General features: G+C 38.6%; 1 protein-coding gene across 2 annotated transcripts in view; it reads left to right on the plus strand.

The window, feature by feature from the left end:
* The window catches only part of PTPRO (protein tyrosine phosphatase receptor type O), a 239,019-nt gene that overhangs the window by 192,821 nt on the left and 31,732 nt on the right, over positions 1 to 14,466 (plus strand). The window contains exons 15-17 of one of the 2 annotated variants that reach the window (XM_078450066.2): positions 345 to 465; positions 5,962 to 6,030; positions 8,370 to 8,453. In XM_078450066.2, the coding sequence (XP_078306192.2) occupies positions 345 to 465; positions 5,962 to 6,030; positions 8,370 to 8,453 (274 nt within the window). The remainder of the gene's footprint in view (positions 1 to 344; positions 466 to 5,961; positions 6,031 to 8,369; positions 8,454 to 14,466) is intronic. The other variant, XM_078450067.2, reaches the window with a different exon arrangement.

Raw genomic sequence — 14,466 nt, forward strand, 5'->3', positions numbered from 1 at the left:
AACGCATGATGATGACCTCTAGATATTTTGATTTTCAAAAGAATTTAAACGATGGTACAGGCACTATTCACAGTTTATAATTTCCCTTTGTAAGAACATTCTGAACAGAAGCTTTGGAGATGGACTCAATTCCTCTAGGTACCTGAACACCGCTTATCAAACTGCTTTGCTAGATTCTATTTGACCAGGAGGAGGTCATTGTCGGCTTGGAGAAACGCCATTGTTGCTCTTGTTTTCAACATCATGAGTTCCATGGTGTTAAAAATCAATGGAAAACGATGAGTGGTTCTGTTAGCTTTGTGTAATGGAAGTTTGTAATGAAAATGCATGGCTTTTCTCTTTAGTGACAGAGATGAACCCCAACGTGGTGGTCATCTCCGTGCTGGCCATCCTCAGCACACTGTTAATTGGACTGCTGCTCGTGACCCTTATAATTCTTAGGAAAAAACACCTGCAGATGGCAAGGTAAGTTAAGTTTGGTTAATCTTTTACCCACGGCCTTTAAAGTATTTTAATTTTCATACGTGTATACTTTTGCAGACCTAAATTTTATTAGCGATAAGTTTCATTTCAGTTTTCAGTGTCTATTGTGTGTGTTTTCTAGGTAGACTTTTAAATATTAGTTTAGAAAGCATCATGATGGGGGCGCCTGGGTGGCTTAGTCAGTTGAGCGTCTGACTCTTGATTTCAGCTCAGGTCATGATCTCATGGTTCATGGGTTGGAGCCCCACGTCAGGCTCTGCACTGACAACGCAGAGCCTGCTTGGGATTCTCTCTCCCCCTCTCTCTCTGCCCTTCCCCCTCTTGCTCTCTCTTTCAAAATTAATAAATAGACATTAAAAGATAATAATAATACTAACAAGAAAACATCACAGTGGAAATGGCAAAGCAAAGGATTGTTTATACAAATCCAGATCTCCTACTCTCAATCTTGTCATTTTAAGAAACCCATACAAAGGGATCTATTAATGACATTTGGATATTTTCGAACGTATTTTGGAGTCAAATAAAAATCTATGGCTACTTAGTATGATTAATGAAAGGAGTTAATATATGGAGAGACCACAAGAAAGAAAAACATCCCTCTCTTCATCAATTCTGCCAAAACTGTCTTAGAAAACATTTGCAGAGTCTATGATCAGGTCCATTCAAGGCCCCCTCTCAGTTTTGTTCCTACTACTCAGACTTGCAGGCAGTTTTCATTTTTCTTGCAGCCGAAAAAGACTTTTGATTTATGACTTTGGTGATTCCCTATTCCTTTGACCACTGATGCGTTTCTCATCAGAGCACATTCTCAAGTACTTTCGGTGGTGCCCTATATTATCAGAACAATCCATCAATTCTCTTAAGAACTGTTGTTTAGTTGAGTACTACAGGGTTTGGGAAATTTGATTCAAATTTATATTTACCCAATAGGACCCTGCTGAACTGCCAATCAACATCCTTTTTCTTTCTCAGAATTCTATCATTTACCTATTCATAGCTAAATGTATCCATCCAATAATGATTTAATCGGTGTCTTGTATGGCACAATTAAATAAAAATCAGACATGTAAGCTGTCCACTAAGCACTTAGAATATAGGTGGAGATATGTACCTAAATAAATATATTTGGGGCTCCTGGGTGGCTGAGTCAGTTAAGCATCTGACTCCTGCTCAGGTCATGATCTCAGGGTTCATGAATTCGAACACTGCATCGGGCTCTGTGTTGACAGCTTGGAGCCTGGAGCCTGCTTCAGATTCTGTGTCTCTCTCTCACTCTCTGCCCCTTTCCCACTTGCGCTCTCTCTCTCTCTCTCTCTCAAGAATAAAATAAACATTAAAAAAATTTTTTAAGAAAATAAAGAAATAAATAAATAAATGCATTTAAAGGTATAAACTGACCTGCCCCAGAAAGGAGATAAATATGAGCTTCTATTAACATAGATAAAAGAGATTAGTCTAAATATAAATATCAAACTTTTTGAATGTTGTCATTTAAACAAATCTTAGAAGGATAGGGAAGAAGGTGGTACCACATTGTGGCTAGAGTAGAGAGCTCTGAAATTACACTCCTTGGGATCGAATCTTAATTTACAATCTATGTCACCTTGTGCGGTTCACTGAAATTTCATTTATTCATTAACACATATTAATGGACACCTGCTATGTGTCAGACTCTCCAGATGCTTGGGAAAGCAGATGAGAATTTCTGCCTTCATGGAGCTCATATTCTAGTGGAGGAGGTAGATAATAAATAATATCAATAAAAGTAAAAAGATTACATGGCATGTGAGCAGACAATAAGAGAAAAATAATAGAGCAGAGTAAGGGAAATTAGCAGTACAGGCATAAGGAGTATGTGTAGAAGATCTCTGGGAGGTGGGTGAGTCTCACTGAAACGATATTTGAGAAACAGTTTGAAGGATATGTGGGAGTTAGTCATGTGTTTTCTAGGGGAAGAGTAGAGGAAACAGCCAGTGCAAAGGTCCTGAGGCAGGAACATGTTCAGAGAGTAGTAGGAAGGTTAGTGCAGCTAAAGCAGAGGAAATGAAGGAAGGTTTAGCAGGAGATGATGTCAGATCATGTAGAGCTTTGTAAGCCATTGTGAAGACTTATACTTTTATCCTGAGTAAAGGACAGACTTATGTTTTTATTCTGAGTTCAGGACTTGGGGCAGAAGAGCTGCCTTACATTAGAAAACAATCTGTATTGAGGGGCACCTGGGTGACTCTGTTGGTTAAGCGTCCGACTTTGCCTCAGGTCATGATCTCACGGTTCGTGGGTTCAAGCCCCGCATCAGGCTTTGTGCTGACACCTCAGAGCCTGGAGCCTGCTTCAGATTCTGTGTCTCCCTCTCTCTCTGCCCTCCCCTACTCGTGCTCTGTCTCTCTCTGTCTCTTAAAAATGAGTAAATGTTAAAAAAAAATTTTTTAAGAAAACAATCTGTTGAGACAAAAGCAGGCATATTAACTTGGGGATCTATTCCAGTAATCCAGGCAAGAGATGGTAATAGTTTAGTCCAGGGTAGCAGCAATAAAGGTAGGAAGAAATGATCAGATTCTGGATATATTTTGAAAACAGAGTCATTAGCTAAGGGGATTGGCTAACAAATTGCACGTGAAATGGAAATGAATAAGGGTCAAAGATGACTCTAAGGTTTTTGGTCCTAGCAACTGGAAAGGATGGAGTCACCACCAACTGAAATGGGATTCCAGATGAGGATTTCAGAGTTGGAGGAACATCAAGACTTTGGTTTTGGAAATGTTACATTTAAGATGATTGCAAGTGCAGGTGTGGAGTGGGAGTTGAACACAAAGGTCTGGTGTTCAGGAGCGAAGTCTGGATTAAGGATATAACTTTGGGAGTTGCTAGCATATAAACAGTATTAAAGCTATATAAAGCTGGATGAAATTCTCATTTACTGGAGGGAGTGCGTGTAAATTAGAGAAGAGGGTCCTGGATTAAGGACCAGAACAATCTAATATCAAGATTTTCAGGGAAGAATAAAAAGATAGGAGCAAAGGAGACTGGTAAGAGGCACCCAGCGGAGTACGAGAAAAAATAAGAGATTGCGTGGCCTGCAAGCAGGGGAAAGAATGTATTTCAAGAAGATAAGGGAACAGCCCCTAGGTGAGTGGATGGTTAGGAGCAATAATGCAATCATTGGGAAGCATGAAACAAACGTTAGCTCGTAATAGTAACAGTGGTGGGGGTGGGGATAGGCATAGTAATGGACTTAGTGGCATTTCTGAGAATACTATCACAGGAGCATTCGTTGTGGTGCACCCAGCAAGATATTTAGAAGTGGATCTACTTCAGCCAGCTGGTCATTAGAGCAGAGATTCTTAACATTTTTTTTGTGCTGCGATCTTTTCTGGCAGTCTGATTAAGCCTGTGGATCTCTTCCAAGAATAATGCTTTCTTTTTAAGTGCATACAATGAAATACATAGGATTAAAAAGAAATTAATTATATTAAAATATGGTCATCAGACTATTTTTAAAAATGCTTTACATGCTTTTTTATAAATATATTAGATAATATATAGTACGATAATATTGCGTAAGATGTCCAATAACTCTCATAATTTCATCAGAGTGATGAATATGAACAATATTTCAATATCTGCAGCAGGTTCATTATGGAAATATGTCTGCAGTTTCTATGGTTTAGCGATCTCATCTCATCAGTACTGATGATATTATTGTGGCTTGTTGCCTACTCTAATAGTTGAAGGAATTGCTGAATTTCAGTTAGAAATTTAGAGGTGGTGAAATTAAAGATGTACTTTTCCCCCACTATGTTCTAGAGCCCTAAATTCTATCCTTAACCCCTAGAGAAAGAACCTTTGAATTATAAGGTAAAGTAAATCCTATATATAGGAAATTGACATAGGAAAATTAATTGATGGTGTGTAATTTATAGCACAATGTGATATAACAATATATTAGTGTACTTTTCAAAGAAGAAAAATGTTCCAGGCACCTGGGTGGCTCAGTCGGTTGAGTGTCAGACTCAGTTTTGGCTCAGGTCATGATCTCACGGTTTGTGAGTTCAAGCCTCTCATCTGGCTCTGTGCTGACAGCTGAGAGTCTGCTTGGGATCCTCTCTTTCCCTCTCTCTCTGCCCCTCCCCTGCTCTCTCTCTCTCACTCACACACACACAAAATAAATAAATAAACTTAAAAAAAAATTTTTTTTAAAAAAAGAGAAGAAAAATGTTTTTAGAACACTGTAATAAGAGCAGGCAGGTAACTAAAGTGATTAGTACGTGTGCCAGTAATTTCAAAATCCCTTCTTCAGTTCTGAATAAGTCAATCAATTTCATATAGGGGGGAAAATGAGATGCATGAGCCCAGTAAGCTGTGTTGTTTATCCATTGACATTAGGCAAAGGTGGAGAAGGCATGAGAATATGTTTACTTTTTACCTCCGCTTCTGGGGAAAAAAACTTTACAACAACTTTAGCAGTATTTTCTACTGACAGATTAATAAGCAACATTCTGGACAAGAGGCACTGCATAAGCCAATCTATTTCAATACGTATCACTTTTTATACTCTTATCTCAATTGATACATCACATGGACATCCCAACGTGAGGAGAAATTTTTGGAGGAAAAAAAATCCAACTTGATCCACCATCATTTTAGAGAGGAAATTTAAATGCTATAAAAACAAAACCCCACAAAGAATATGTGCTGAAAACAGAAAACCCTCGGTCTAGGAGGCTTTGTAAAAAATATTATGCCCCAAACAGTTCAAAGCTTTATGTTAGGATTGGGGTGCCTGGGTGGCTCAGTCGATTAAGCATCTGACTCTTGATTTCAGCTCAGGTCATGATCTCATGGTTCATGAGATCGAGTTACACATCAGGCTCCACGCTGACAACACAGAGCCTACTTGGGATTTTCTCTCTCTCCCTCTCTCCCTGTTTATGCTCACTCCCTCTCTAAATAAATAAGTAAACACTAAAAAAAAAAAAAGAGAGAGAAAGATTTAAGCTAGGATCATGAATGCCTTTTGGAAAGGATTGAAAACAAATACTTTTGGCTTCAAATGACTTGGGCATGTGCAACCTTATGAAAAATTATTTTATCTTTCTATTTTGCATTGCATGTGAAAGAGAAGTACATGGAACTTAGATGTTTTTTAAGTTTTTTTTTTTTTTTTTTATTTTGGAGAGAGAGAGTGAGCATGGGGAGGAAAGGGGTTGCAGAGAGAGAGGGAGAGAGAGAATCCCAAGCAGACTCTGTGCTGTCAGTATGGAGCCCGACATGGGGCTCTATCTCATGAAGTGAACTGTGAGATCATGATCTGAGCCAAAATTAACAGCTGGATGCTTAATCAAATGAGCCACCCAGGCGCCTCCCCCTTTATAAATTTAATGCTGTGATGATAAACCAGTAAAGGCTCTCTATTATATCAAGGTAAAAGAGTGCTCTGTCAACCAGTAACCTAATTTTGTGGTTCCTTCCAAACAGGGAATGTGGAGCAGGAACTTTTGTCAATTTTGCATCTTTGGAGAGGGATGGAAAGCTTCCATACAATTGGTGAGCATTATTTTGGAATAAGCCTCCAGACAGCTTATCTATGCTGTGTGTGCCTCCAACTTTATTTTACTATCTTTTGCAGATAAATGGTTTTGTCTGATTATCCTTTCACAATTTCGGTGATAGTGGACTTTGAAGGTTAGATTTTCTTCACCAACTACATTAAGTTCATATGAGTTTACTGTAGTCACAAAGTAGAGAAAATGTCTTAGTCTGCTCAGTATTTACTATATTAATCAAAGGACTAACGCAGTCATGAATGTAGCCCATAGCTAAGGAAGGGCGTAAGTGCAAGACCCACATTGAACAGGTGGCAGCCGAAGGCACAGGACAGACCCCACAGAAGCAGCATGTGACAGAGCAGCATCTCTATCTCAAACTGACACTTCAGTGCCCAGGAATGTGAGCCACCACCTTTTGTTCAAAAGTCAAGTAGACGCGTACAGCCCAGGGCTCTCAACTGTTACACTTACAGGTAAATAAATCTCAAGGGCAAGTAAAGTCCCATAGGAAAACATGGCCTCATTTTTTTCCGCCTGCTGGCATATTAAGGACCTGGAGGGAGGAGGTATTTTCAGAATTAAGAAAGCATTGTCAAGAGATTAAATTGCTTGACATTATACTTTAACAGTGATAGATGAGAATTAACGATCCTCTCCACTGCAATGGATGCCTAACAAAATTGCTAATGAAGTAACCATTTAAAATGGAGCCAGCACTGCTTACAGGATCTACTTTGTTTCTTTTGCAAGTGACCATGCAAAGCACATTTATTTAAATGTATACATTTCATGTTAATCCTCTTAAGAGATCTTAGGTTTTTTTCTTGTTTTCCAAATCCCCCAAAATGGTGATCTTAAAGAAATAGTTAGGTGAGACTAGAAACTTTACGGAATCAATGAAAGAGGGAGGGCTTTAACTGAAATATAAATTCTGTTTCCCTGAGTGGGCATCTAGCAGTTGAAAGTCTAGTTGAGATAGGATTCTTTTTAACAAGACAATATGTCGTGCTATTTTTAAATTTTAGCCTGAATGGATTTTTGCTAACTATGAAGAAAAAGAACCCATAACCCCTCGATGGTGAAAAGTTAGTAAACATTTCTAGGTTTGTCCGAATACATTAACACTCTTGCCAAGATTAAGAAACTAATTCACTGATGCGTGTTTCTGGTCTGGCTCACCCTTTAAAAAGCCTCAGTCACAAAGCAGTGACGAGCAGCCCATGTAGAAATTGGCCCAGTTACACTTGGCGACTCAGGACACCTATGTAATTGACTAACTACACAATCACTCACAATGGATAGAATATGAGAGACCAGTTATAGGAGAGCTGAGGCAAAAAAAGAATTCACTTCAGGACCTTTCTAGAAAATCTAGAAAATTCTCCACCAGCTCTTGGCAAAGATAGTTTGCCAGCACACCAGCATTTCCTGGCTGACAAAATAGATATCTCAGTGGGAATTTGTAGTAACTAGAGTGACAAGGTGATGCCATTTCCCCCCACTAATTCTCAGAATAGTTATAGATGCAGCCATCGGGCAGTTTAAAATCCACATTAATGAATGTTCTATTTTGCAGGTGGTTTGAATACCTGAAATTGGATTCAAAACACACTTTTTAAAATCAGTCTGAATGAGAAGTTAAAAGTAAAATGAAATAATTTTGCTCCCCCTCAGCTGAGTATCAGTCAGATTCCAGAACAGGCAGTTTGCTGAGCTCCTTGTCTTGAAAAATGATACCTGAGTGTCATACCATAGCTCTGTTTTAAGGGTTATTTTTCAGAAAGAAGGTATTACTATAAACTAAAAATAATATAGAAAGTCATACCTAGGGGTGCAGCTTTGTAAGAATGTGTCCCAGAAGCTTGGAGTCTTTGTCAAAATCAGTATACGCACAAATTGACGGTTTATATTTCCTCCCACGAGCTGCTGTTAGCTATCAAATGATGTTATCATGGCTCCTTAAAAGAGGTTTAAGCATTGCAAGGGTAATAATACCCAAGAATAAGACCGGAGCTAGCTAATGAGGCATTGAAGAGTCTCATTTAACTGATGTAAAATGTAATCACCTAATAGCAGACTAATTGACACAACAGAAGTTGAAAGAAATATATCTGATTACAATATGGATGTGTGTGAATCAAACTGATTTTGGCAATATGATAGCACTTAAGCCCACACATTTAAGTTTCACGGAATGGAATAATATTTAATCATAATTAAGATGCTTGTCATTTTAATTGATCTTCGTAGGTAATTTACTGATATCTGTTCACAGTTTATGCTACTAACTCTTGCCACTTTTTCATCTTTACATCTGTTATCTATTAATGCTCACAGGCGTAGGAGTATATTTGCTTTCTTAACCCTGCTACCCTCATGTCTTTGGACTGATTATCTTTTGGCATTTTATATTAATCCTTGGTAAGTGATTTTTTTTTACTGTTTACCTAACACAAAGTCTATAAAGTTAGCCCTCCAGAAGTAAAACAAAAAGGAAAAATTCTTTTTAATTATTTTATGTGTTTGGCAGCATCTGAAATTATGACTCCTGTCTTGAAATGGATTAAAGTAGTTAATGGCACCAAGATGGCCTATACGTATATTGGTTTCCCACTTAAAATTTTCTTCTTGGGATTTTCTTGGCAAGCTTTTCTTCCATTTATTATTAGTCATTTGTTTCTTCATTCAGTCGATGCATTGGCTTCTTACCTTAGTAAATGATGCTTCTCATTTTCCTTACCATCTCCATCCATTAGAGAACTCTGTTTCCAACAACGAAGAAATGCATGAAGGTAGAGAGCCAAGAATACTGTACTGTGTTTGGGGTCTCAGTGTTTTCGTAGTTAATGCTAACTCAGTGAATATTGAACAACTGGCTATTTGCAAGCCTCTTTGTATAATTATCTTATTTAATTGTCCCCACAACTCTGCAGAGGATATTATCAGCCCCATCTTAGAAATATGCCAAAGAATCTCTTAAGGAGATTATCTTATCATACTACCATCTAAAATATCCAGGTTCCAAATCCAGGTTTCTCCGAAATCTATTCTTTCCTCTGTAAAAATAAGCTTCCTTTAAATTCTTATTTTCTTAACTTTTAAATATTTTTAATAATCAAATCTCAAAAGAGTATTTTTTCAGTTTTTATAAAATATAATCATCATCATCATCATCATCATCATCTTGAAATCTCAGGCTAACATATCTAGAAGGATCTATTCCCTTTCCTGAGCCACAGGAAAAGAAAGGTAGTGGTTTCCTGACCAAAACCAAAAATCATTGTCCTGAGATATCCATGGTGTTTAGGTACTACATTATGTACAGGCAGATCCAGGTATCTGGACAACTTCAGAAGGACTCAGAAAAAAGCAATAAAAATAGTTCATGAACTGGAAAAATGGTGCATGGGCAGGGGGAATAGGGAAAGAGTAAAAGGCGAAAAGCAATCTGTAGAGTTATGTATTCAAAAAGACAATTGACTAAATGTTCTTCAGTTTCTCCAAGGACAGAATAAATACAGCTAGCAAGGTTAGGATTTTGAGTTGCAATGGAAGAAATACAAAAAAGGACTTCCTCACAGTAGAGATTGTTTATACCAGAATTTGCATTTTTCTTTTTTTTAAAAGAGAGACTAGAGGAAAGCTGTTGAAGTACACTAGACATGATGTGTTAAGTAAGGAAATCAGAGGAATGTTCTGGATGATGAGGACCATTTGTTGTTATTCTAACTTGGTTGTTTTATTTATTTATTTATTTATTTATTTATTTATTTATTTATTTATTTTGAGAGAGGAAAAAAATGTGCACGCGTGTGTGTGCTCATGCACGCAAGCAGGGGATGGGCAGAGGAAGAGAGAGAGAGAATCTTAAGCAGACTTCTCACCCAGTGTGGAACCCAACTCGGTGCTCGATCTCACAACCATAAGAGATCAGATCTCACAACCTGAGGCAAAATGAAGAGTTGGACACTTAACCAACTGAGCCACCTGGGGGCCCCTCTAAGTTGGTTTTAATAACAGTTTTTAGTATAGGGCTTCACTATACCCAACACAATATTTTAAGTATTTGACATCAGATAGCATTTAGGTACAAATAGTGTGTATAAATTCCATTTTGACCTTCAACATATGCATCAATTTTTACTCAACATCTATTAATCATTCTCAAATATTCTACCTATCATCAGACCAGTTGTAGTCAATACCCTTAAAGTACCCTCCACAGATCTCAATTAAAACAAAAGAAAGAAAGCTGCATATGCTACCCTATAAATTTCTCTACTTAATTCTGACTTTCCCACAGTTTGGTTTTTAAGCTTATATCAGGCCTATGCATTTTTGCATGCCTTTGTTAATAGGTCCCCTTAATAAACGCATCTTCAAACTCCAACAAACCCTTTAAGGTCTGCTACTTACAGTATTGGTCAAATAGCACTAGACCCAAGTTGGGGGGCGGGGGGGAAACCATTCAGTAGTTTTATCTGTTGGTTATTTAAAAAAAAAAAAAAAATCTTTTTTTTTTTTTTTTTTTTTTTTTTTTTGAGAGAGAGAGAGAGAAAGAATGGGGAGAGGAGCAGAGGGAGGAAGAGAGAACCTTAAGCAGGCTCCATGCCCAGCACAGATGCCAACACGGGGCCTGATCTCAAGACCCTGGGATTAGGACCTGAGCCGAAACCAAGAGTCAGATGCCTAACCAACTGAGCCACCCGGGTGCCCCCTATTTGTTGCTTTTAAAAAACCGTTCAGTAGTTTTTAGAAGAATGGTCTTGAGACTGGAAATGGTTATCTCCATGTGAGAAGAGAAGGCAAAACATAGAACCCCCAGCTCTCTGTCACTTTCAGTAAACCACACACATATCAACCAATGAACATGGACTGAACATAAACTATGCTTTCAGCCGTTGGCTTGTGCCGTGTCAGATAAATAAAAGAAGTAAAATACATGATCCTTGCTTTTTTCGGGTAGAGCTACCTCAGTACTCACAAAGCCACCCGAATTCCCTACTGTTTGCTACTTTTCCCCTCATCTAGTAACTTGTGGATATTTTTCCCTGCTAAATAGCCATTGTTAATCCTCTCCACATGGTTCATCTTCACATTTCACCTACTCTAGAAGTAACAGAGCCACCTGCCCCGCCTCCTTCCTCACACATACCCTGGTTCTTCCTTAAACTGCCAACTTCATGGAAATAGACGTTCCTGATCATTTTGTAAAATCCTCTGGATGAGCGGTTTGTGTGGAAATCAAGGGACTCTTTCTGGCTCATGGTATTGCTCAAATCTGTCCCAGGGTGGTAGAAAAACCAGGGCAGAGCACCAATGCCCAGGTGGCTTAGTCTCAACATGGTATTCTGCCAGGATTTCTGGCTACAGTCATCTCAGATCATGTTTCCTAGTCAGAGAAAACCATTTCATTCAGACTAGCTCCATCTGGATTCATTGTTACTACTCTCTCTCTCTCTCTCTCTCTCTAAGGCCATAGTCACCTCATGCTCTACTCAAGTATTCATCTGCTTGCTCTAAATTCTCAACAGTTGTCATTTTAAGGGTGAAGCAACATTTAATTTAAACTGCTCGGCTTTACTCATGGTTTTTGCACACTTTATTCAGAGAATGATATAACTCTAAACACCTTTTTAAGATTTGGGAATGATTTCCACTTAACCTATGAAAGAGTAAGTAGAGCTTATGACATTGGGGACATATAGAGTGTTTGGGGTTTATGTTGGAGGTAGAAGTTTGTTTGCTTGTTTTTTTGTTTGTGGCCATTATAAATCCCATGTCTCTGCCATGACTTGTATTCTCCTTTGCAATGAATTCCAGTCTGGTTGGCTTTTCAAGATGTCATAACCATGAAGAACGTATGCGTCTTAACTCCTTGAAGTCATCAGGATTTTGAACCTTACCTAATATAAGTGAAAGAGAAGATTAAAAGATGTGCATGGCTGTGTATGCATATATTCCGCATGTTTGATGGGTGTTATCACTTTTATTAAAAAAATATTTTGCAATGACAAGATGATACCCTAACATCACCTCAGATGTTCACTGTGACACACACACACAAGCTAGCTCTTTCCATAATGTGCTGAAGGTAAAATGGCTGGCAAAAGCTTAACTTACATGTTCAAAAGTGAATTGTCCCCTGATTGTAGTCTTAGAATTAGCACAGCAATGGAAAACATAGGAACGTTCTATCAGCGTTGCCGGGGAGTCTCATAATTCAGCCCTGTCCTTATCCCACAGCCTAAGGATATAGGATCCTTTGGAATCTTTGGGATTTCAGCAAAATCTAAGCAAAACATAAAGATTGTACACAAATCCTGAAGATATACACATAAATATACACTTGACACAATAAGTCATTCAAACCATGTGGTGGAATTTTACATTCTATGTAAAAGTTAATTCAATCAATGAATGAGATTGAAAGAAAAAAAAAGGGCCTCTCTTCCACGAACCAGGCTTCCATACAGCTGTTGAATAGTAGCAGCTTAATATTTCAGCACTGAATGTATTCAGCGTCACTCTCCACAGACATTTGTTTCTTCCAAGTTTCCCTTGAAGTCTGCTTGGATAAGAAGGCTTGAGGTTTGGGTTTGTTTGTTTGTTTTTTCACTCCCAATCACAAAATATGTTGGGCAGCCTCCTGGCTTCGCCAAACTGTTACCTATCTAAGCTAACATTCCTGTGTCACAAAGCACCAAATTAATTAGTTTCTACTACATGAAGTCATTGTGGGATTCCTAAAGTTAACTTCGCTACCTTCACAAGAGCTGAGTAAACATTATTCGGAAGGTGTTCTTTTAAGTTCTAAAATGCTTAGATGATACAGCCCTGTCCAACATTACAGTGGCTTTTTGAGGGCAGGGGTGGGGGGGGGGGCAAAGTAAAAACTGTAATGTCTCTTCCCGCTAAATCTCAAGTATGGAAGACAGAGGATGAGGGAGAAAAAATAAGACATGAGCTGTGGAATGGATTGCCGTCACTCAGAAGTGGGAAGAAATAAAAACCGCCTGAAACCAGAAAATGAAAACAAGAAACACCATTTGCCTTTATGGAAATTTCCCTACATTCCCTACCCTTATTACTTCCTCTCCGCCCACCAGTTCCATTTCCCAAGTCTAACATCAAATTCCTAATTGAATCATTAAGTAAAACTGTGAGGACAACATGGCAAAGATTTTCTTTAGTGTTTATTTATTTTGAGAGAGGGAGAGCGTGTGAACTTGCCAGCGGGAGAGGGGCAGAGAGAGAGAGAAAGAGAGAGAATCCCAAGCGGGATCCATGCCCAGCACAGAGCCCAACACGGGGCTTGATCTCATGAACTGAGAGATCTTGACCTGTGCCGAAATCAAGAGTCAGACGCTTAACTGATGGAGCCACCCAAGCACCCCAGCAAAGATGTTTTGTTTCGGTCCAGTTAAGTAAGATTTTTTGAGCACCACCATGTGTTCTATTAACTGTGCTCAGCTCGGGGGGGGGGGGGGGTGGGTGGCAGGGGGAAGGACTGTCTAGAAAGGAGCACATATGCAGCTGATAGACATCATGAGAAATACTCCATCGACAAAGTACTATGAGAGCACAGAAGAAGCAGGGCTTCATTCTGCAAAAGCCTTTCTAGAAATGAAGGTACCCAAACATTCACAATTTCAGTATAAATAAATATTTGGGCACATGAGAGCACTCAGGTCACAACTGGTTATTTACTATAGATTGTATATTTTCAGGAAGTTTGGGTGCTTCCATCAATATTTAAAGACCTTGGGAAATTACTTACAAAAATTGTCGCTAGCCCTCAATCATATCAATATACAGGAATGAAGTGTTTCATCAGATAGCATGTTAGCATTCCCTAGCTTAGGTCAGTTATCTGACTTATTGGTTGAAACAATTACTCTAAATAGCCCCTAAAATGTAATTAACTGAAGCACACATTAGCATTGTATGTGTTTGAGCTTACAGAATAGTAATGAATTAAGAACTAGTAAGTAATAGGTCCAAGTCTTCAGATAGCTTAAAAAACTAGTTCAAAAATTCGACTCTTGGTTTCAGCTGAGGTCATGATCTCACGGCTTTGTGGGTTCGAGCCCCATGTTGAGCCTGATTGGGATTCTCTCTCTCTCCTTTCTCTCTCCCCCTTCCTCAGTCACACTGTCTCTGCCTCTCTCAAAATGAATAAATAAACTTAAAAAAAACCAAATTCAAGATTGAATAAGAACAACACCATCATAGAATTCTGTAAGATGCATGCCAAAACTGATAGCACACACTCATGTTCCCAGGGAAAATGTCCAAAGGTTCTTTTAGTCTTTGACAACCAACATGTCTACCCTCCTAGACATTAGTTCTCCATTTTATTCCCCAACTCTTTCCTTCTTGTCTGTAGAGCCTGGAGTATTCAAGCAGTAGGTACTTCTAAATATATTTATAA

This window comes from Panthera onca, chromosome B4 (genome assembly GCF_046562875.1).
Source record: "Panthera onca isolate mPanOnc1 chromosome B4, mPanOnc1 haplotype 2, whole genome shotgun sequence".
NCBI classification, from domain to species: Eukaryota; Metazoa; Chordata; class Mammalia; order Carnivora; family Felidae; genus Panthera; species Panthera onca.